General features: G+C 42.1%; 1 protein-coding gene across 13 annotated transcripts in view; it reads right to left on the reverse strand.

The window, feature by feature from the left end:
- The window catches only part of WDR20 (WD repeat domain 20), an 82,935-nt gene that overhangs the window by 39,661 nt on the left and 20,474 nt on the right, over window positions 1-22,800 (reverse strand). For 12 of the 13 annotated variants that reach the window (XM_045016670.1, XM_045016667.1, XM_045016666.1 and 9 more), the window contains exon 2: window positions 6,963-7,145. In XM_045016670.1, coding sequence (XP_044872605.1) covers window positions 6,963-7,145 — 183 coding nt within the window. Of the gene's footprint in view, window positions 1-817; window positions 879-6,962; window positions 7,146-22,800 lie in introns of those variants that run through there. The other variant, XM_045016672.1, reaches the window with a different exon arrangement.

A 22,800-nucleotide genomic window follows, 5' to 3' on the forward strand; every position in this document is an offset into this window, starting at 1 on the left:
ACAAAGAACAAGATATGCATCAGAAGAGTGATAGTGATAGTTTTACAGTTTACATCTACATAAAATACATTTTTTACTGAATTTTGAATACTGTCAAACTCCTCACAGTTATAAAATGGTGCTATTTGCAAAAGAAGCTCCAGTCAGCTTAAGATAGGCAGTTAGGAAGAGGAGGAATTACTGTTTAGGGGAAAAGGTGCTTTTATTTTTTATGGTCCAATTTTTATTCAATAATAAATCTACCTCAGTAACTAGGCCAATTTGTTATAGATTGCAAAACTAGTATGCAATCTGTGTAAATAGAAGTTACTCACCTACATTCTATTTTAAGCTTATATTTAGTTAAAATCAAAACAAAGACAAGACCAGAGTTCAGATTAAATCCCAAAAACCACACATGGGACTTGCCCTCAAAAAAAAAAAAAGCTTTAGGAGCCCAGTGGAAAAATCTAGAGTTACTAAAGTCTGCAGTGAATGTGTGCCAAGATATATACTATAGGTATATGCTGTGATTACTTCCTCTGACTTATAATAACCAAACTCCCAGAGGTGGATGGAAAATTCATGGCTTGTAGTTAAGTACTGGTCAGAGAATTTAAATTAGAGCATTCCTTTTCCAAGTTACCCTTCACATATCAGAGAAACATAGAAGTCCATTAGATCACCATCTGTACAACAAGCAGTCTCATTTAAAGTATTAAGTACTTCCACAAATTGAGAGACAATGAGTGACCATGGGTATTAAATATGCATATGTATGATATTTTGAGTGTCTTGTTAGTGCTGAAAAAATTGAAAGCTGCTTAGCAAATTTCACCTGGCTGCTTGAGCCTGCTAGTCCAGCCATGGTGCCCAATAGATATTTGTAAACTCTGAGCTGATCCATCACGCTGCCCACCCACACCTCCAATGTGATCTAGGGCAGAAACAAGCAACAGCAGTAAATAAGTGAAAGTATTATGGGCCACAGTTTGTAGGCTGAAAGAACAGTTGAGATATTGCAATCTTGACTTTCTGTATAAGTAAAAAAGGAGTTCCCAGGGAAACATCCAGGGACTGACTGGCCGTAGAGGGCACTTATCTATTTGTCAGAAGAAAATGAATTGAAGGATGAGGCAGTAGACAATTATATTCATTCTGTGTATTTGTCTACCACACTGAAAAGCAGCAGTTAAATGAACATTTCAAGCTATGCTTTGAAGCACTTCTGTTGCTGTCAACCCGAGGATGAAAGCCAAAATCTGTATGCCAAGTACTTATCATTATGGACTACCAAAAAGGTGAGTTTAAATCATTTTGTATTTGAAGATTCAGAACAGTAACTTAATCTAGCAAATTTCTTCTGAAATAACAAGCATCTTCAAATAGCAGTTTTGCTCATTTTTTGTGGTGAAGAGTTGGTTTGTGTGCTAATTATTTTAATTGTGGTAATTGTTTTGTTGTTGGCCAATCATGCCTCTATTGTGACTTCAACAAAATATTAGTTAAGAGAATTACCTTTACTAAAGTATGATGCTAGGCAACTGGATCAATCCTGCCTGCCACAGGCCACGTCTGTCCTCTAGCCATGGAAAAAGTACTGAGATGGCACAATGGAAGCTCTTCTCACACTGCTCTATTAACGTGGCTCAAGAGTGGGCAACAGACCCCATCTACAGGGGTGAATATTATTCAACATTTATATTACACTAGCACCTGAAGGCCACAACCACATTAATGGTAGGTTTTGTACAGAAACAGATGACAATTCCTGCGCTCAAAAGCTTCTAAGATGACAAGACACAATAGGTGGACGAAAAACAAGCAGACTGAGGTGGAGACGGAGATGACAAAAGATAACAAAAATGGGAGGTGCACAAATCTTAGTAAGCGATCACAACTTGCCACCTGCTTAACCATCAAGGTTGCAGTTTTCTGTATGCATTAGGAAGAGCAGAGTTTTGAGGAGAGACTTGGAGAATAAGGTGATGGGTTTATGGATTTTTGACTGGAAGCTTTTCCAATTCACAAGGTACAGCATGGGAGAAAGCACTAAAATACTTGTTGGAGAAACAGAAAATTGTGGCTGGTAACATTGGCAGAGACCCCGTGCTATAAAATAACAGGTTTAACAGGTAGGGTGAGGCTAAATTGTGGAAAGCTTTGAAAGCAAGGAAAAGTCTGCATTTGATACAGTAAATGAAGGAGTCAGTGGAGGGACTTAAGAGGGTAAAAGGCGGGAAGGTAAGATAAGAAGATAATCCTAACAGCCACGTTAACTGACTTGAAAGGGGACCCAGTTACAGGCAGAGAGGCTGGAGAAGGAGATTAAAGAATTTGCTCAGAAGTTTGATGGTGTGGGTAAAAGGGAGAAGTTGGATCTTGGAGATGTTGTGCAAGGAGAACCTGCAAGATTTCAGACATGGCTTTAATGTGTGGGTCAAAAGAGAGGGGAGAATCAAAAATAATGCATAGACCACAGTCTTGATAGTTAATAGTTCAGTTGCCCAACCAGAGGGTGCTGTAATTGGATTACAGACTTGTCCACTGGAAATAAGACCACCACCAATTCATTTCACATACAATTAAGACAATTTTCCATCACTACAAAAATAGACTGGATTTGAACAGCCAACCAGAAGCAAGAGGTTCCATAGTCTACTCCTAGTGGAATTTTGCACCATTGCCCATGCACAGAATAAAGTACATTCTGCCCAAGAAGTGCTGCAGTTTCACCTTTCGCTCACCAGAAGCAGCTGTGGCCCCAGAACAGCTGGCAGCCAACTGTATTCATTACAACAGCCTGCCAGTGGAGCCAGGTTAGGAGGCACAGTGGGGCACACAGTGCTGCTATAGGGTCACAGATTGGGGAGCAGGCTCAGTAGCTAGTGAGGTGACAGCATTGAGCCAGGGGCTGCATGGGAAGGGGGGCTCTGGGCCACATGGGGACAGGGGCAGATGTGCCTGACTGAATGGGAGAGGCTCAGGGTCAGCCAGGGTCTGCATGGGAGAGGTTCCCCGACTCCTTAAAAAACCCTGCCCCCCCCCAAAAGAAACAGTTCCATATTTGTCCCACCCACACCTAACAACCCTCCAGGTTCACTCCTAAGCTCCTCCCCTCTCCCTCAACTCCTCCATTACCCTGTGACTCCCCCAAGCCTTTGCACTGCTTTTGAGGGGTGTGGAAATACATTTCTGTATTGTAGTTTAAATGAATTAGTCAAAGTTCTGCATTAATATGCCCAGTAAGGAATCTTTAAAAAAAAAACATTTCCTGAATCTTTGCGCATCTGTTTTGTTACAGATGTACTTGCTGACAGTTATTTTGAAATAAATGACCAAAATAATTGAAACTGGCATGTTTGTGTGTTATTTTGACAAATAAAATATGCAGAATTTTAAAATATTGCACACAGAATTTTTAAATTTTTGGCACAGAATTCCCCCAAAAGTAATAGCCTTTTGAGCCTTTCAAGTCCCTATGTCTTGCATATTCCAATGATTTTATATTTTGATCACAAAGTAATAGGACTGATTTTATCTTACTGAACTTGTTTCATTAGGCAACTATGAGAGTAAAGATCTGGGGTATCAGCAGGTTACTTTGCTAATCAGGTATCTGTCAGAAGGAACCTGCCATCTTGATTGCTTTAGGGCAGAAGAAATTGCCTCTTTTTTAAAAAAGAGGCAGTAATATTTTGACCGCTCACCCAAGTGCTTTCAGATCACTGACACAACAACTGTATTTTGCAAGAGATACGAGCCTGGGCAAGTCTTGAACTGGATGCAAACATTTCCTATCTCTTGCATGTGTCAAGGTATCAATTTGTCTGCCCTTTGGTGGCTCCCAGATTTGGCAGCAATAGCTAAGGAACCTATTACAATTAAAACTACCAGGATTAGAGAACAAGTAAAAATCTACACTTCAATACACTGGTGCTTGCAGCCAACCATACTTCAGCTTGAAAAAATTGTGGTTAATTAATGGTGGCAATTTTAAGATTTAAGGTTAGCACAGGCAACCAAGCTTGTCACCATTAGCTGCATTTCCAATCTCTGCTACTGCTAGTATTAAGTGACCTCCTCTGCCATAAGTTTGTTTTGTTTCCAAATACCATCTCATTTGTTTATTTCTCAGTGGTATGAGAGGAGATTCATTTCACTTTAATGGAACCAGTTATTGTGAAATGGGGAGTGTCCCAAGCTGTTTGAATGCATTTATCAACTTTTATTCTATGCTTACCCTATATACTGGCAAAAACTAGAATTCACCACCAGTGCACCTTCACCTTTTAGAAAGTCATGTAGGTAGAACACAGGCTTTGTCATGGAGTTGGCTTACTCATGGTTAGACAACATGGGTTATGTCTGCAGTTGTGGTTTTTAGGAAGAAGTTTCCATTGATGTTATCGCCATTTCCTCTACATCAATGGGTAAGGCTAAGATTTTATCACAGTTATTTTTAGTAAAAGTCACGAACAGGTCACAGGCAATAAACAAAACATGGCCCTGGGAAGCCATAAGGGGGGCACATGATCCCCGAGTGAATCCACCGGGTAGGGGCGCACGGCCCCAGCTGCAGCCCCTGGAGAAAGCCTCAGGGTTGAGGCACGCGGCCCCCACCAAGCACGCAGGGCCAGCCTTTGGGGTGGGCTGTATGGGCACCTGCCCAGAATGGCCCGCCCAAGGGGGCACCATGCGCAGGGTTTGGATTTCCACCTGACCCGTTGCTGAGAGGCAGCACTGCAGGCAGGAGAGCAGCAGAGTGGGGGGCGGGGAAGAGACCCGAGCTGCAGGGGGCAGTTGGATGACCTGTCGTCGGATTCAGGTGACTCCTCTGGAGCAGGGGTGCCACTCCTGAGCCCTGCTCCATGTGTGCAGCTGCTGCTGTTCCTGTCCCCCTCCACTGCCCGCTTGTCCCTGGAGTCGCCCCAGACTGGGAGTGTCCTTCTGTCTGGTCTGCTCGGGAGGGGGAGGGGGGCAGGGTGTCCCCCTCCCCCATGTACCCGATTTCCACTAAGCTGGGGTGACAGGGCAGAGGGAATGTGTGTGTGCTGCTGCCTCTGCTTGTGTCTGAACAAGCCTAGTTCAGGCTCCTGACCCTGAGTGCTTTCTTAAAGAGACAGCACACTCACTCAGGCGCACACACTCCCCTCAACACCACACACAGTGTCCCCAATACACACACCAGGGCTCCCTGCATTCAGGTCACTTCCCCACCTGGGCTGTGCTGAGGCATCAGGAGTTGCTGCTCTCCTGCCCTCCCCTTACGCAGCCCACAGGGAAAGTGACCTGGATGCAGGAAGCCATGACATCACTCCTTGCTCCTCCCTTTCTCCCCTCCCCCCCTACCCCCTATGGCTGCACAGGGTGCAGAAGCAGCAGTCTAGTGCAGGAGCGAGCAAGCAGCAATGACAGCTGCTTTGTGCATCTAGGTCAGTTTCCCCACGTGGGTGCAGGAGGCGGATGCAAAGGGGGCACAGTACAGAGGTTAAGGGCTCAGGAGGAAGGTGCAGGGGTTGGGGCACAGGAGGGGGGCAGAGATTAGGAGTGAAGGGGTGTAGGGATTAGGGGTGCAGGAGGGGGGCAGGCATTAGTGGCAAAGGGGGCACAGTGCAGGTGTTAGGGTGGAAGGGAGGGTGGGGAGCCTGGGGAGCCCATGAGGGCCAGGGGCAACGGGGGGCTTGCCCTCAGCGGCCAGGGCACCAAAATGCAAGTTCACCCAGGGAGCCATTTTCCTTAAGGTTGGCCCTGCAAGCACGGGACACCCCAGGGCTGCGGCGCGTGGTCCCAGCTTCAGCCCCCGGCAGCCACGGGGCTAGGCATGCGGCTCCAGCTGCAGTCCCTGCCAAACCCAGGATGCCCCAGCTGCAGCTCCCAGTGGAAGCTGGGGGGCTTGGGCTGCAGGGTACTGGTTCCAGTCAGCCCTAGTTGCAGGATAGGGGTGCACAGTCCTGCTCCACCTCTGCCTCCTGAAGCCCTAGAAGTCACAGAGGTCCGGTAAAGTCATGGAATCCATGACTGCTGTGACCTTTGTGATTAAATCGTAGCCTTATCAATGGGAATTCAAGTGCCCACACGGTCACAGAAGTTTGCCATTATGTCAAACTAACAAATTTATGTGAAAGTGATAAAATTTCAGAGGCCACTCGTGCCTTTTCTAAACTACAGCTCACACCAATGCAGCTGTACCAGTGGTGAATTATAGATCCCATTTTTTCTAGTATAGACAAAGTCATAGTGAAGCTTCACTCTGCTGTACATTGGTTTCTACCAAAAGGCACCTTTAAGTGTTGCATTCCAAGAAAACGCAAACTTTCCCCACTCAGCGAGACAAGGGGAATTGGAAAGTGGAAGAGGAAAGGGTAAGGAGAATTTCCTTCTCCCGATCTAGTTGTAGCTGCTCCTAGAAGTGTGAAGAGGAACTAGATAGGTCTAAAGCAGCAGCCTACTGGGAATGAGACTGTTTTCAAAACCCTACTTTACAGCTGCCAATGGGGATGGGGGGCGGGGGGGAGCTTCCCACCAATCCCAAAATGAGTAGGCTCAGTTTGGAAGTTGAGCGAGGCTAGACCTCTTCTTTCAGGCTGTCTAGAATAAGGCTTTTGATTGCTAGCGTTAATTGCAAATTCTAAATTCAAGTCATTTGGCAATTATGCTAGTTGTGCAGCCATTCAATGACAATGTGTTACCATGCACAAGTGTTTGTTTCTGTCTGTGGTCCACCCTTGAACAAAATGTTTGTGGAGTGTCTACAGTAGCATTTATATTCATGCTAGTTAACTCAAGTAAACTGGCAATCAACTAACTCTAGTTACAATACAACCATAACTAGTCTAGACAAAACCTATATGATTTTTTGGTGAAAAACACCTTATAGTGCAAGAGTTCACATATTTTTAGTGGCAATCTTTGAGCTTACTTACATAATAACTTTAAAATATGACATGTTCACATGCAAAAAGATCAAGATTCCTACTTACTTCCTCATTAAATAATTTGCTAGTTTCTTTTTTAATAGGGTCTATAAGTTGGACCTGGCCGGCAGAGAAGCCCACTAGTAGAGAGACACTTTCTGCTGTGGCTGTTAAGTGATTGAAGTCATGACACGTAGGTTGCGTTCCTTTGTATATCCTTTTGTCTATTGGTTTACTCAAGTCAGCAGCCTGCAAAAAGAGCAATGAAAACAAAAATTAAGATAGTCTGTTGTGTATACACTTATGATAAACTAAATTCTATTAGTGAACAAGTTCGCTGTATGTAGCAAGATGATCAACAAATGTAGTGAAGTTATAAAGCAACTTTAAATAATCAATTTGGCGTTAAGTTACCATTGCTGTGTAAACAAAAGGTGAGATGCTTTCAGCAATTTAACACACACCAAGAGGCTTATCTATTACATACATCTTTCAGTTTTACTAAATACTGACTCACGTACACCCATTGTGGTTACACTACATCCCACATGAGGATTAATGACACTCAAAGAATAATATCTAGGCTCCAGCCTCTACACAGCCACGTTTCCACCAGGGCTCCTTTGAGAAGGGGTGCTGTGATGGACGGGGGGAAAAAGGGTCTCCTGCCCCCCACCAACTTTTCTGGCAACAGCTTTCCCACACACAGTAACCCCTTACTTAAAGTTGTCCTAGTTAACTTTGTTTCGTTGTTACATTGCTGATCAACTAGAGAACATGCTCGTTTAATGTTGCACAATGCTCCCTTATAACGTTGTTGGCAGCCACCTACTTTGTCCACTGCTTGCAGAAAGAGCAGCCAATTGCAGCTAGCTGGTGGGGGCTTGGAACCAGGGTGAATCGACAGCCCCCCCTCAGCTCCCCGCTCCCCTAAGTTCCCTATGTGGCAGCCACCCAGCAGGCTACCAATTGCCAGCAGTTCAGCTGTCCCTCCCACCACTGCCAAGTGCTGCTCCTGCCCTCTGCCTTGGAGCTGTTCCCGAGAGCCTCCTGCTTAGGGTGACCAGACAGCAAGTGTGAAAAATTGAGAGGAGGGGGTGGGGGGGTAATAGGAGCCTATATAAGAAAAAGACCCAAAAATCAGGACTGTCCCTATAAAATTGGGATATCTGGTCACCTTATTCCTGCTTGCTGTGCGCCGGGGGGGGAGGGGGGCTAATGTCAGGATGTCCTCCTCCCTCTGCCCCCCGCTTACCCCATCTCTATAGAGCAGGGAGGGACATGACAGGGCTCAGGACAGAGGGAGACGGAAGCAGCAGCTGCTGTCTCAAACTTGCTGATCTACTTAAAAAGGCAATGTACTTAGTGGGGTCAGCGTACTTAAAGGGGCAATGCACATCTCTCTCTCTCTCTCACACAAACACTGTTTCTGTCTGCCATGCTGTCTCCCCTCCCTCAATTTGTGCTATCCTGTAGAGTGAGAGGCTACATAAACATGTTAACCTTTGAGTGCTCAGCCTGGTGCTAGTTCATCATTTAGCACTAAGGCATTCCCTGGGAAATATCCCACCCTCTGACTTCACCACCTCAACCAAGCTTCGCAATCATCTTTGTTGTGTACAGTATTGTTTGTTTAAAACTTACTCATGTGTATGTATATACATATATATATATATATATATATATATACACACACACACACACACACACACACACACACACACACACACACACACACACAGAGTCTTGTCTGGTAAAAAAATTTCCCTGGAACCTAACCCCCCTTATTTACATTAATTCTTATGGGGAAATTGGATTCGCTTAACATCGTTTTGCTTAAAGTCACATTTTTCAGGAACATAAACTACATTAAGCGAGGACTTACTGCACTTGTTGCTAGGCAGAGTTGTGTGGGGGTACAGATTACACCACAGGAAACATTTTTAGCCACCAGGTCTCTTAGGCCATTTCTACACTAGTGAACTCTGGAGCCACTTTGAGCTCCTTATCTGCACTCTTCAATATTTGCTCCTACAGAATCATATTGAAAATTTAACAATCTAGTTTCTAACAAGCACTTTCATGCTTTTTCCACATTCTGCCCCACATGCTTGTGAGCAGTTCCCTGTAAACTCACTCATTACTCTCCTTCAAATCCTTCCTTTGCCTACAAAAAACTTGACAATAGTTGCTGAGACCACAGCTACCATGCTAACAAATATTGTCACATTGTTTACCTGTACTCAGTCATGTCTGAATTCATCTGTTGCCTCTTGTCTTATACTTAAGATTGTATTCAAAGCAGGAACTGTCTTTGTTCTGTGTTTGTACAGCACTTAGCACAATGGAATCTTTGTCTGCAACTTGGGTTCCTAGGCACGACGGCAATACCAGCAATTCACAGGGGTTTTTATGGTGCCTATACCATAAAAATATTTGTAGGAGACTCTATTCTCTATCATTGTTCTGAACAATAAGAATCTCATATAGTCTATACACACACTGTCTGGATTACTGGGACCTTAATATTTTTTCTGGAGGAAGAAATGGATCCCTCACGACCCTTGGTAAATAAAAGGGCTCAGACTGGCAAAGAAAGTTAAAGGCATGGAATAGTTTCCATGTAACAGACTGGAGACATTGAGACTATTTCATTTGTCTCCCCTAAAGTCTCTTTTCTGTCCTAGAAGACTGATTGTCATTTCATTGTTCTCTGGCTCTATTACAAGATTCAACAGTGAAAGATGAGCAGCTGAAAGAATCTATTTTAAATTGTTTTTAAAACCCTTCTCTTTACACCCATTTCACGTCAAGAACGAAGGATAGGTCTACACTGGGGGGGGGGGGGGGGGGGGAAGAAAGATAGAAGGGGTGTCGATCTAAGATATGCTATTTGCATAGCTGAAGTCGGCGCATCTTAGGTCGATTTACCTGGCCGTGAGGATAATAATAATAATAATAAGAGATATACCAATCTCCTAGAACTGGAAGGAACCTTGAAAGGCCAGCCCCCTGCCTTCACTAGCGGGACCAATTTTTGCCCCAGATCTCTAAGTGGCCCCCTCAAGGATTGAACTCACAACCCTGGGTTTAGCAGGCCAATCCTCAAACCATTGAGCTATCCTTCCCCTAGCAGTGAGTTGACTGCTGCCGCTCCCCCATCGACTCCACTTCCGCCTCTCGCCACGGTGGAGTTCTGGAGTCGACAGCAGAGTGATCGGGGATCAATTTTATCACATCTACACTAGACGCGATAAATTGATCGCCGATAGATTGATCACTACACACCTTAGACGTACCCTGACACTGGTCAGGCAACCATAGAAGAAAAGTGTAAATCTCGAAGGGACCTCAAGAGCTCATCTAGTCAAGCCCCCTATAATGAGGCAGGCTCAAATATACCTCTAGACCATCCCCGACAGCTGTTTGTCCAACCTGTTCTTAAACACCTCTAATGATGGGGATTCTACAACCTCCCTTGGAACCTTATTCCAGAACTTAACTATCCTTATAAAGTTTTTCCTAATATCTAAACTCAATCTCCCCTGAAGACTGTTACTTCTTGCCCTACTTTCAGCAGACATGGAGAACAATTTAGGAAGGAGGTCCATGCTAGAGATTCAGCACACCCATGCCTTCAATTAAGATGTGAAATCATACCACATCCTCAAAGTTAGATGCAGTTGGGGGCTTCAAGGTGACAGGAAAGGAACTGTGCCTTTATACTTGTTTCAGTGACACACTGCTTGGCTTCATACTATGGAAAGACAGCTATTTAGAAGGTTCAGAACTTATGACAACTATAGGAATATTCATATTTGAGTTGGCACAGGTATATGTTGTACCTATGTGACTTGCCCAAAAGGGCTTGTGCCCTTTTGATGTACGAGGCCTTAATTTTCCAGTTTATTTTACATGAAAAATCCAGCTCCAAACTTTGAGGGTGGGGTGGGGGAACAGTTTCATCAGATCTCTAGGCCTTATAACTCAGAAAAAAATTCTTATCCTCTTTCATCTACAAGGTCCATGCATCTGTTAACCAATGGAATTTTTATAGCAGCAACCCTTGGGGGGGAGGGGAGGAGATGTTAAAAATGAGTATAGTTGTGTTTAAATTCCTCCTCCTCTACTGGGAGAGCATAACTTGTAGCACCCTCCTACTGAAGGTGATACCCATAGATACCTGAACACGCAGTTGTAAAATTGATAAAGTATAAATGGACAACCAGGTGGCCAGCCTGCAGAGGCCACCACCATTTTCAACAGTGGGTTATGTTGTTGGTTAATGGAGACAGATTGATTTGTAGGTTTCATGGATGCATCATCTCAACCACCTGAAATAGTAAATTTCAGTGTTATTCTTTACATCCTGATGGTAGAGAATATCTAGAGCATTGGACTCGTGAAAAGCCTGTGTAGATATTGAGGGCTCTATAAACATTCAATGTATGTCCGAGCATCTCTGCTGGATGCGATGTTTTGGACAAAGAGGGAAGCACCATTTCTTGGACTGTGAAGAAAAAAAAGTTAATTTTCGGGATAAAGACCAGGTCTGTTCAGAGAACCATATTGTGAAATCTGCAGTACTGTTCCTCAAGAGGGAAGCCCCCTACCTCTGATACCCTCCAGGTAGAAGTAACTGCTACCAAGAAAACCATCTGGAGACAAAATACATGGATACTTTCCCAAGGAGCTCAAAGAAACGCAGAATCAGGGCATTAACAACCAAACTGAGGTCCCATGATGCTGTTTGATGAATCTTAGGAAAATGAAGTAAAGATGCAACACTGAGGAAATGCTCAAGATCTCAGGTAAAGAGATAATCTTCTGGCCTTTGGAGGAAAGTATGCTATACAGTGCAGGCATTTGTTTCAGTGTTAAAATGTTGACACTGAAATCCCTGATCAGATCTTCCTGTAAGAATTCTAAAATCTGCAAACACATGGCAGAGGAGAAAACAGGGTGAATTTATTAAAATCAAAGTAATTTAAATCACCAATTTTAACCATAATTTAAATCAGGAAGCAGGAAATCTTAATTTAAATGATTGATTTTAATCTTTTGCATTTTTATTTATTTTTCTAAAGAAAACTGATTCTCACTGGTTAGTAATCATAAAAGCCATGCTGATTTGCCTTTACACTAAATTTGGAACTTTTTACTAACCAGGATAACACTATCTTTTCACATTTAAGCAATTATATAGTTTAACATAATTTAAGAATCTGAAAAATGTTTTATTTTATCTTAGAAAATGGCAAATGATCATTTGATTTACTAGATTAATGTACTCATGATCTGTGTCAAGTTGCATTTGGATGGAAGTTGGAATTCAATCAAAATGCACAAAACAGTTTAACAGTTATTTAAATAAAGGTGCTGAATACAGCAGAAAAAAACTAAGTTTATAAAAACAGGTTTTGTATTTAAAGTTGATTTGTGAAACACAGAAAATATCTGTAGTTAGTGAATTGTACTATTTCTAGTCACCATGTCCCTTCAGGGTTTTAGACCTACTAGAGCTCATCCTTTCATACCTTTATTTTTATTCAGAGATTGGAAGAGGAAAACAAGATTTTCTGCTTTTTCATCTTCCACCTTAGTTCATTCAAAGTTGGGAAATAATTATTCAATAAATGAAGAAAGTATTTTATGCACCTGCAGAAGAGGCATCTGCTGTCAAAGCTGGTTTAGCACTTCAGTAAACTCTGATTCCAGGTGCATACTTAGCAACTTACACCAGTTCAATGATTTGACTTTAATACTTTGGCATCAAGCATATACTGCTTAAATATTTTTATTTAATTTAAAATTATTGTAAAATTATAGTAAGTTTAGGCCTTAAAACTGGATACAAGTTTCAACATTAAATGTTTTATTTTCCAAAAGAAAAATGTATTTAAATTAAAAATGCAGTTTAATAAAATCAGTTTGTTTTTCTCATTATTTTTTAGCCCTTCAGAGAAAAGCAATGTTTCTTGCACCGCCCCTTGGACTTCCACCAGGTTCAAAGAATAGAAAGAATTTGTGGAAGTTTTTCTAGGTGTCAGCAGAGTGGAGCTTACAAGCTTCTGTATATCCCATGTCCCCTACAAGACCATTCAAAAGCCACACAGTCTTCTGTACTCTGACTGATACATCAGTCCCATAGAAAGCAAATCCTGCCTTAAAAGGGAGGACAATGAGATCAGACTGAGCCATGTTGAAAGACTGGAGAACCAGGGCTGTCTCAACCAATGCAGAGCCATTACCAGTGCACTCTCCCTCGTCTTCTGGTTAGTTCTGAGTAGGGGGGGGGGGGGCTGAAGGGGGGGGAGAGAGGAAAGAGAGAGAGAGAACAAGTAAAGGCATACAGGAGGGCTACTGGCCACCTCAGGGAGCACCTATGCTTACTATCTTTGGATCTCTTTCAGGAGGGAATCTTACAGATGTAAACAGGTTTGAAAGGACGCTGAAATTCCTCACTAGAGAGTGAAGCTTCTGGGTTCACACTCCACTCTGCTTGATGTAGCTGTTCTTTGCTTAGCCAGCTGGCAACCATCTTCCTCTTTGCTCCAGTATTTAGAGCTCTGAGGGACTGTAGGTTCTTTCTCCACCCAGAATGTCAAAGATGGGCTTCATTGGGCAGATGACAACATTGTCCCACGCTGTTTATTGATGTAGGCAACTGTAGTAGTGTTGTCCCTCACTATTAGCATATGACATTCATCTATGGGGAGAGAGCACTGAATTCATAGCAAGTTGTCCTGAGCGCCAACCTGTTTATACTGTTTCTTCTGCTCCATCCAAGCTCCCTGTATTGAATTCATTTGTGTGGGCCCTTTATCTCTTGAACTTGGCACTGGATGCAAGTCCTATTCTGTCCACCTTAGCTCTAGGTAATCCATTCTTGAGCCATGAGTACCATCTTAGAAATTATTAGGCTCTAAGGAATTTGGACTCTCCTAAACTAAAAAGTGTGATGATACAGGGACAGCAGAAATGACTGGAGATTTCTAGTGTGCACTCTGGCCAACTACAGCACATCCACAAGCAAGACTGACAAATGGGGAAGAAGTTGTTCCCATTTTTCAAATAATGACAGAAAGTCTACTTTGTTGATTGTCACTAGCGTGGACATTAAACATTTGCTTCTTGAGTCTGGGATTTTTCAGGAATTTGAAATGCATAACAACCTTGCTTGGTCTTTTCTTTTTTTTCCTGGGGATTCCCATTCCTCCTTGATCACATCTATCAAGACCGTATTGACGGCAATATACAGCTGTTTTGGATATGAGGGATAACACTTCCGAGTGGTGTAGTCATTCTTCTGACCTACTTCCTCCTCTTAGTCTTAGAAGTTTCCTCAGGAGGTAGACCTAAATTGGAAGCTGTCCTGAAGCACAGATTTGAAAAATTCTAACTGGAAGAGTTCTCCCTTCTTTTCCCCTCCTGTTTCCTCTTCTGATTCCGAAGCTTGTCCCTCCCTTGCAGGAGGACACTGAAGGACTCCTGTACCTGCAAAATCCAGATTTGTGCTTCCTTCTTAAACCTGCCCCTCCTTGGAGGAATCAGCATCAGAAGACAAACAAACAGGAAGGACACCTCTGCCTGGATTAGCTTTCCTGAGTAGTAGAATCTTTTTAGGAATGCTTTGTTTTTTCCCTGTGATGAGTTGGGGGACGATGGTGTCCATAGCAACGGATCGCTGTACTTACTTCTCATTTCCTTCTCTCTCTTTTGCCCTGTGGGTGCTTGCCATTAGATTCTGAGGTTGACAGAGAAAATTGTTGTTGGGAAAGCTCAGAGGATTCCTTAGTAAGGGCAGTACTCAGATTCCCTGGACTTGATACTTCATTTGCCCCGCACTGAATCCCTTGCCTGCATGTCCAGAGAGGGAGGCTTTGACCAAGCCTACACAGAGAGGCTCACCCTGGGAGAAAAGTTGCTCTGCAAGATCTGGGTCCATGAAAATAAATCCCAGAATCTGACACTCACTACCACACTCAACTGAGACTGGCGGGAACTGAAAACTTCTCTATTTGGGAAACGACATCGGTCAGCCTGTAGTCAAACTTGCCTGAAAGATGATATAGCTATATGAAAAGAGTACCAAGATGATAGTAGGGTGTATATTTCCTTTTGAGCTACAAGGCCTTCTTACATTTTTTTTTTAAATTTATTTAAGCAGTTTCCATGGCAGCTCCATTTACAGTCAATGCACATACCTCTAGGTTACTCAGTGATTACCAATACCTGTCTTGCCTGGGATTGGCTTTCCACAGCCTCAGGCAAAGCTGATGTTGTAACAATAAGCTCTTTGCTTACTGTAAATCTCATGCTGTTCAGGGGGCACACAATCTCCTACCACAGCTAAGGAAATCTCTCTCAAAAGAAGGATCCCAGTCCAGAGGATCTTCTGATCTTGAATGACAGTGGACAATATGGAGTGATCAGGCATTCATGGCTCTTGTACAAGTTGTGGAGGCAATAGGTGTATGAAAGAAGTGTTTTTATTATTATTTTAAATAAATACTTGTCAGTTCCTTAACCAGAAAGGAGTTAAATTTGGGGAGTACAAGTCATAACAAATTACTTGTGGAAGAGAGCTGACCCTGCTCCCTGGAAGATGAACATGAGGAGCCTCTCTGCACTTCTTGGGCCCTTTCTTGTTCCTTTCATAAAATTATAGCCATATAGGGCTGACCTTGAGAGGTCACCTAGTCCACCCCCTGCAACAATGCAGAACGAACAAAACCTAGACCATCCCTGAGAGATGTCTGTCCAACCTGTTCTTAAAAGCCTTCAAGGATGTGGATTCCACAATCTCCCTCAGAAGCCTATTCCAGAATTTAATTATCCTTACAGTTTTTTCCTAATATCTACCTAAGGGCTTATCTACACTGGCACTTTACAGCGCTGCAACTTTCTCGCTCAGGGGTGTGAAAAAACACACCCCTGAGCGCTGCAAGTTTCAGTGCTGTAATGTGCCAGTATAGACGGTGCACCAGCACTGGCTGCTACATCCCTCATGGAGGTGCTTTTTTAGACGACACAAGCCACGTTAAAGCGCTGCCACGGCACCGCTTTAACACTGCCAGTGAAGACGTGCCCTAAATCTCTCTTGCTGCAAATTAAGATCATTACTTCCTGCCCTATCTTCAGTGGATGCAGAAAACAAGTGATCACTGTCCTCTTTATAACAGCCCTTAACAAATCTGAAGACTTACCAGGATCCCCTCCCCCAGTCTCTGCTCTTTTTAGAGCTTTTTCCCTTTGAAGGTTTTTATAATACTTAACTAGAGGAAGAGAGTCCCTGCACCCCTTACTCCTGATTTTACTGGAAAAACTAAGCTTTAGAAGTCTCCTCTGTGAAGGAGCAACATTATAGTCAGAATTGTAGTGTCTTTCCCTGATGTCTTACCTTTCCTTCCCAGTTTCTCAGGTTATAAAAGGAAAACAAGCATAATTAACCACTCACAGCCCAGCCAGTAAGTATTCCATAACCTTACAGGGTTCCCCCTTCCCCACTTAGTTCTAGTACAAAAGAAAGTGGTTTCTATGTCTTAATAATAGTATATCACTGAAGAGGCGATCTAAAGGGAACACTGCATCTGTTGCTGTGCTATAGAAATCAGTAACACTTGAAGTAAACACTTTTCAGATGTGCCTAAGCGAGTTCCTTGAATTTTACTGATGTTTCCAGACCTGTTTGAGGAAAGAGCCAGGGAAGCCTTAACACGGCCATACTTTTTGCCTCACTGGATCTCATAGTGAGCCTGGCTGAGTTACATCAAGGCTGTCTCACAAAGAATCTGAGAGACCATTGCGGGAGGCAGTTTAAACTGGCTGGATGGATTTTCAGGACTGTGACAACTCCCAGGACAATGCGCTGATTGACAAGGTCTGGTTTCTACCTTCCAGGATCTACAAGTAGGGGCGTATGGATCTGCATACTTTCCCTGTGGAGACACAGCTACAGAAAGTAAATTTATGGACTCTTTTTAAATAGTGTTTTTGCTCTGCAGCAGACCAGGTAAACCTTCCTGGAGGTATGGAGGCAGAACAAAAAATTGTCAGGCTCTTCAGTGTACAGTAACTCCTCATTTAACATTGTCCCACTTAACGTTGTTTCAATGTTACGTCCCTGCTCAATTAGGGAACATGCTTGTTTAAAGTTGTGTAATGTTCCCATATAACATCATTTGGCTGCCTGCTTGTAAGATTCTGTGGAAGAGCAGTGACTTTACAAGGGAGCATTGCACAAGTTCCGCTTCTCCGCCTCCTCCCCCTCCCTCCCAGCGCTTAGGACTTTCTGGGAGGGAACAGGGAAGCCCCGCATCTCCACTCCTCCCCCTCCCTCCCAGAAAATCCTAAATGCCGCTAAACAGCTGTTTGGCAGCGCTTAGGACTTTCTGGGAGGGAGGGACAGGAGCAGAGAAGCATCGTGTCTCTGATCCTCCTCCTCCCTCCCAGAAAGTCCTAAGCTTAGGACGGGGGGGAGAGGGGGGGGAGAAAGAGAGAAGATGTGGCAAGCTCCGGAGAGGAGGTGGAGGGGGGTAGGAAGAGGCGGGCCTGGAGCATTCCCGGCAAAATCCGAGCCTGTTCTCCAGGGAAGCTGTCGCTGGTGCTGCAAAGGTGCTTCCTAGCATCTTTGCCTGCAGGGGCTATGCCTGTGTGGGGTAAGCCAGGGGCACTTCCCAACCACAGTACAGTACTGTACAGTATACCATATAATGCCTTTTGTCTGCCCCCAAAAATGTCCTTGAACCTAACCCCCGCATTTACATAAACAAATCCAATTGTCCCATAAGATTTAAACATTGTTTCACGAACATAACTACAACTTTAAGTGAGGAGTTACTGTATCTGATCACACCATTCCCTCTGTAACTTACAGCTCTAGTTCTATTTATATAATGCATGTAGGCTGACATCCCATTGGATAACAGCTCTATTGATCTTACAGACAAGAGAAGATTTTATTCAACTTTAATTAAAAAAAGCCTACCTAAAGATCTAACTTGAGTGATAACATTGTTAAAGATTCAACATTCCCACCCCTTCAATTAAGGTGTAATCTAATATAAACCTGACACACATTCCCCCTCCCAGAAGTTCTACAGCAAAATTAAGGAAAACAATTGATATTCGCAATATTTATACTGTAAATACAAGCAAAAAAAGCCTTTATATCACAGAGCAGTGAAAACACAAGCATAGTTGATAAAGTTCAATTGTTTAAATTGAGTTAAAACTTTTCTAAACCTCTTTCAGCTGTGCATATCTTAAACTGAGATACATCAGGGCAGAGTTAAGAATGAGCTTCAAGTTTAATATTGCTCTACACGTGACTTGATTCCCTCAGCCTGAAGGCTACATTAATGCTATTTTGTGTAGATACAGATAATTTTGTTGTCTCTCACCTAGGTTATGAAAGGCTGGTTATGCCATGACTTTGAGAAAAGAAGTGTTTCCTAGATTTGCAATGAGATCTGATTTAGGATTCTGATATCACAAAAAAGCTAATAGTCACTATATGTAACATGAAAGCAAACTTTTTAAAGTTTATTAGCTTTATTTTTTAAAAAAAGAGAAGCCCCACTAGTAGCAATTAAATTTGTAAAATTTTATTTATACCCAACTCCTCAGATGTGGTGCACAGTAGTTCAGTATTCAGAACAGCACGATTAAAACTGGCTCATCTGCTTCCAGCTTATAAATGGAGATCTGCAAGTTTCAACTAAGACCAGAAATAAAAACAAACAAGTTTGCCTTCAAATGGAGATTTAGATGGGGAAAGCAAGGAAAGAGAACTGAGGGAGGGGGGAGAGAAAGCAAAGAAACTGTGGTGGCCTGCTTTAAAAAAAACAACACTACTATTTAAAAAAACTAAAGAATCAGGAAAATAGACATAAGACTGAATCAATAGGAGAGAATGAGAAAAACATGACATGATATTAAGGTCTGCAATACAGCCATCCCCACCACCTATTTCATGACACTGCACTTCACTGGAAAGTGTCCTGCAGCTCTTAATTTGTGTCAGATGCCCTGTGCTGTAAACCTAGAAGAATGAAGGCCCTGATCTTGTAAATACTTGTGTGTGCATAACTTTGCTTTGCTTCAGTAACAGTCGTATGGGATGATTTTTTTCTAGTAATGAAGTATTTTGAACAAGTTTAATCACAAAATACTGAATAAATGCCATTAACATTCACTCTAAACACAACAACTTCAGTAGCATGTACATATCTCATCTCTCTTTTCACTCCGAACACTTTATTCTACTGAGCACTTGTTCCCCTGGACTATCTTTTCCCCACAAACAGAGCAAAATTTATTTGTTTGTTCAAGATACCAGGGTGGATAAAAACCAATGATAAAAAAATAAAATTGGATTTTAATAAAATGCTTTTTGAAGTAAAAACCTATCTAAAGATCGTTTTAGATAAGATACATTATAGTTCAAAGATATCTCATCATAGAATAGGGATGATAAATTCTGATTCTATAGTATGAGACAATACATTCATATAATGTTTAAGAAAAGTTTTGTAAATGAGTTCCAATAGTTCATGGATTAGGGATCCAATCTTATGGGGTTCCCAGGGCTTCTGTGTAGATTATTTAGGTTAATCTACCCAATGGGACTCGGTATCTTCTAGGCTGAGCACTATCAGAGATGCTTAGTTTTACAGTTCTCAAACTGTGGCTGTCTCCCCCCAGAGGTAACATGCTTGTTAACAGCAAAAATGTTTTAAAATAAATAAATAATATACAGAGGTGAGAAATAACAGATCTCAACTCTATTGTCCCTCTGCAAATCTGTGTACACAATCAATCCCCTACCTCTCTCTAAAAGTGCAAAGTTTCAAAAAGTTCAATGAATAGAAGATTGTTGGGGGTGGAATAGATCTGGACAAGGAGAAGAAGTCTGGAGATAAATGTGAGAAAGGAGGGACAGGCAGTAGAAACAAAAGTGAAACTGTTTGAGCAGCATATTCCAGAAGTCTTAAGGTCTTTCTGAGCATAGGGGCCGACTCCGTGGGTGCTCTGGGGCTGGAGCACCCACAGGGAAAAATCTGCCCGCCCCTGCCCCAGCTCACCTCCGTCTCCTCCCCTGAGTGCACCACGTGCCCACTTTTCCCCCCTAGCTTCCAGCACTTGCCACTGCAAAACAGCTGTTTCATGCGGCAAGCGCTAGGAGGGAGGGGGGAGGAGGGGGAATGCGGTGTGTGCAGGGGAGGAGGCAGGGCAGCAGGTGAGGATTTGGGGAGGGGTCCAATAGGGGGCGGAGACTTTGGGGAAGGGGTTAGGATGAGGGCGGGGCACGAGCACCCACTGGCACCATGAGAAGTTGGTGCCTATGTTTCCGAGTGTAGCCTTCATTGATTTGAGATCTACCATACCATTCTCCCACTGGAAGGGAATACCTATAATGGCAGCAGGCCAAAAAGAAACCCAGTGTGGGAATAAGAATCATTCAAGAAATATATGTTTGCTGATGATGTTTTAAAGGAAGTCACACCAGAGAACTGGAGGAAGTCACTTAAGCACTTGGATTCAGAGACTGTTGATGTGATAACTTCACTTTTAACAGCAGTAACTTCTTCTGCTGGTGTAAAAAGAATATTTTCTTCCTTTGGACTAATTCATTCCAAATTGAGAAATTGTTTGGGACCTAAAAAGCAAAAAAGCTTGTTTTTCCTTTTCCAGATTATGAACAAACAGGAAAATGATATTTTTTTAAATAAAATAATGTAATTTAACTATTTTAATTCAAAACAATTTTAACAAAAACAAAGCTATTTTAAAAAACTTGAATGTTTAACTGAATTCAAAAATTCATCTGCTTGTTTTGTTAAAAAATTATGTTTGCTGTTGAAGAAAAAAATCCAGGAATACATAATGTTGTTTTAGTTTAATAAAACAATTTAAATGTCTGGCTGGTGATGATCTCCTCCTAATACAGCATGGCAAGAAAATCCTCCAAATATTAATGATTAACCTCTTGAATTGGAGACAGTTCACCTCCCAATGACCTCATAAATATCTGCTTCAATTACCTTTGGTAAGTGAAATAACCAAACAATCATTCAGTTTCTGATACAGCTGTAAAACTAATCTGAAAAGTTTTCAAAAATAAAATCACTTTAAAAATGTATAGTGTGTACCTTTTAAAAATGAAACCTACATCTGAGTTGTGAAGAATATGTATTAAGGTTATAACAACCAACAAGAATGCACTTTTACCTACAAATCCATGATTAAATCAAGTCTTCCTGACTAGTGAATTAAATCAAATTGATTTAAATCAAATCCACCCTGCAAGATACTAACAGTTTTGTGATTATCAAAACCAGATGTTTAATTCATTAAATGCAGAATCAGGATATTTTAGGTGTGCTGAAAAGTTCCTGCAAAATCCTATAAAAACAGGGACTATCCCAGTATTTCAAAATTAAGTGTTTCCGGCCATTACATAGGGTTAGCTTGTTCATTTTTGACAAAACTAATAAGATTAGAAAAAAATTGTGTTCAAGTTCTCAATAAAACTTGCATAACAATTTTTATGTATCTCATTTTAGGTCCTGTATAAAAACCATAAGTGCTTTGAAAGTGAAGAGTCACTTTCAGAAGTATTTCAGTGTATAGTCTGCTGGATGAATAAGACAGAACTCATAATGGCTTTATCATTTAAGGCCAGAACCTTGGGCACAAATCTATAGTTGGGCATAGGAGTAAGACTGGTTCAGTTTTCCAGGAAGAATGAAGCATCCGTAGCCTCCACTGAAGTCAATGGGTATTCAACACTTCTGAAGAAAATTCAGACTGTGCGCCTATTTTTAGGTACCTAAAGCGAAGAGTTGTGATTTATTTTTTAAATGTCTAACATTCAACAATTCTAAATATTTGTTTCAATTTCTATAAAAATTGGAACGCATTTATCCAAAGCTCTGATCAGCCTTGCCAAATAGTAAGGGTACAAAATCAAAACCACCTCTCCCCCCATAAACTGGAAGAGAAAAAAAACCACTCAGAGTATGCACACATCTACAAACCCTTGGGCTTACCCTTTTTCTAAAAGCTGGAAAAAGAGAAAAGGCTTTGCAGAAGAACACAAAGATTAACAAACTTGGCTTATTTCAAACCAGGAAAGGGGATGAAGGAGAGAGAAATTCTGAAGACCTTCACAGAAAAAGACCACCTTTTGCACTGTGAGCCAATGCTGACTGCACCTGTTACAATATGGCAGAGTGGCAGTCTCAACTAGATCCAAAGCTATGTTTACAATAGACATTTTATCCATTTTCAATTGAACCTTCTATAGAATCAGTTAAAGCACACACTGTTCAGTGAATCCACACCTGTTATAGCACCATTCTAACTATATCAGGTCCAAAGTTCTCCAGACATCTATACCACATTTCCAGGCATAGCTCAGTAAGCAGTGGATTCTGGGAGATTTTCAGGTGCACTGCAGTTGGCCTTGCAGAAAGAATAGGCTGTGTCTAGCCTTGGGAAGTTTTCCAAGGAATTTTTAAAAACCCCAACTGCCTTATAACCAAAGAACTTGTTTCAGAGATGAAGTCAGCAGAGACTAATTGACAGACACCTACCAATCTTTTCAGGATGTTTGTTTCTACATATTTAAAGTAATAGAATTAAAATAATTTTGCTTTCTCCCAGAAAATCTCACAGCTCTAGTCAGCAGCCAATTCACATTAATATTTCCATTGCTCCTAACACTAGTGAGAAATTTCCCAAGAACTGTCAGCATAGACCAGGCCAGTGTGCCCGGAAACAAATTATTTTTGGAGCCAACAAAGCCACTACCTAGTTTAAAACTCAGCCTGAAACTGTAGGGTAGACAGGGATTAACACAGAAGTACTAGCATTTTAAATTAAAAGAGTTACAGTT

Source organism: Mauremys mutica, chromosome 4 (assembly GCF_020497125.1).
Source record: "Mauremys mutica isolate MM-2020 ecotype Southern chromosome 4, ASM2049712v1, whole genome shotgun sequence".
NCBI lineage: Eukaryota > Metazoa > Chordata > Testudines > Geoemydidae > Mauremys > Mauremys mutica.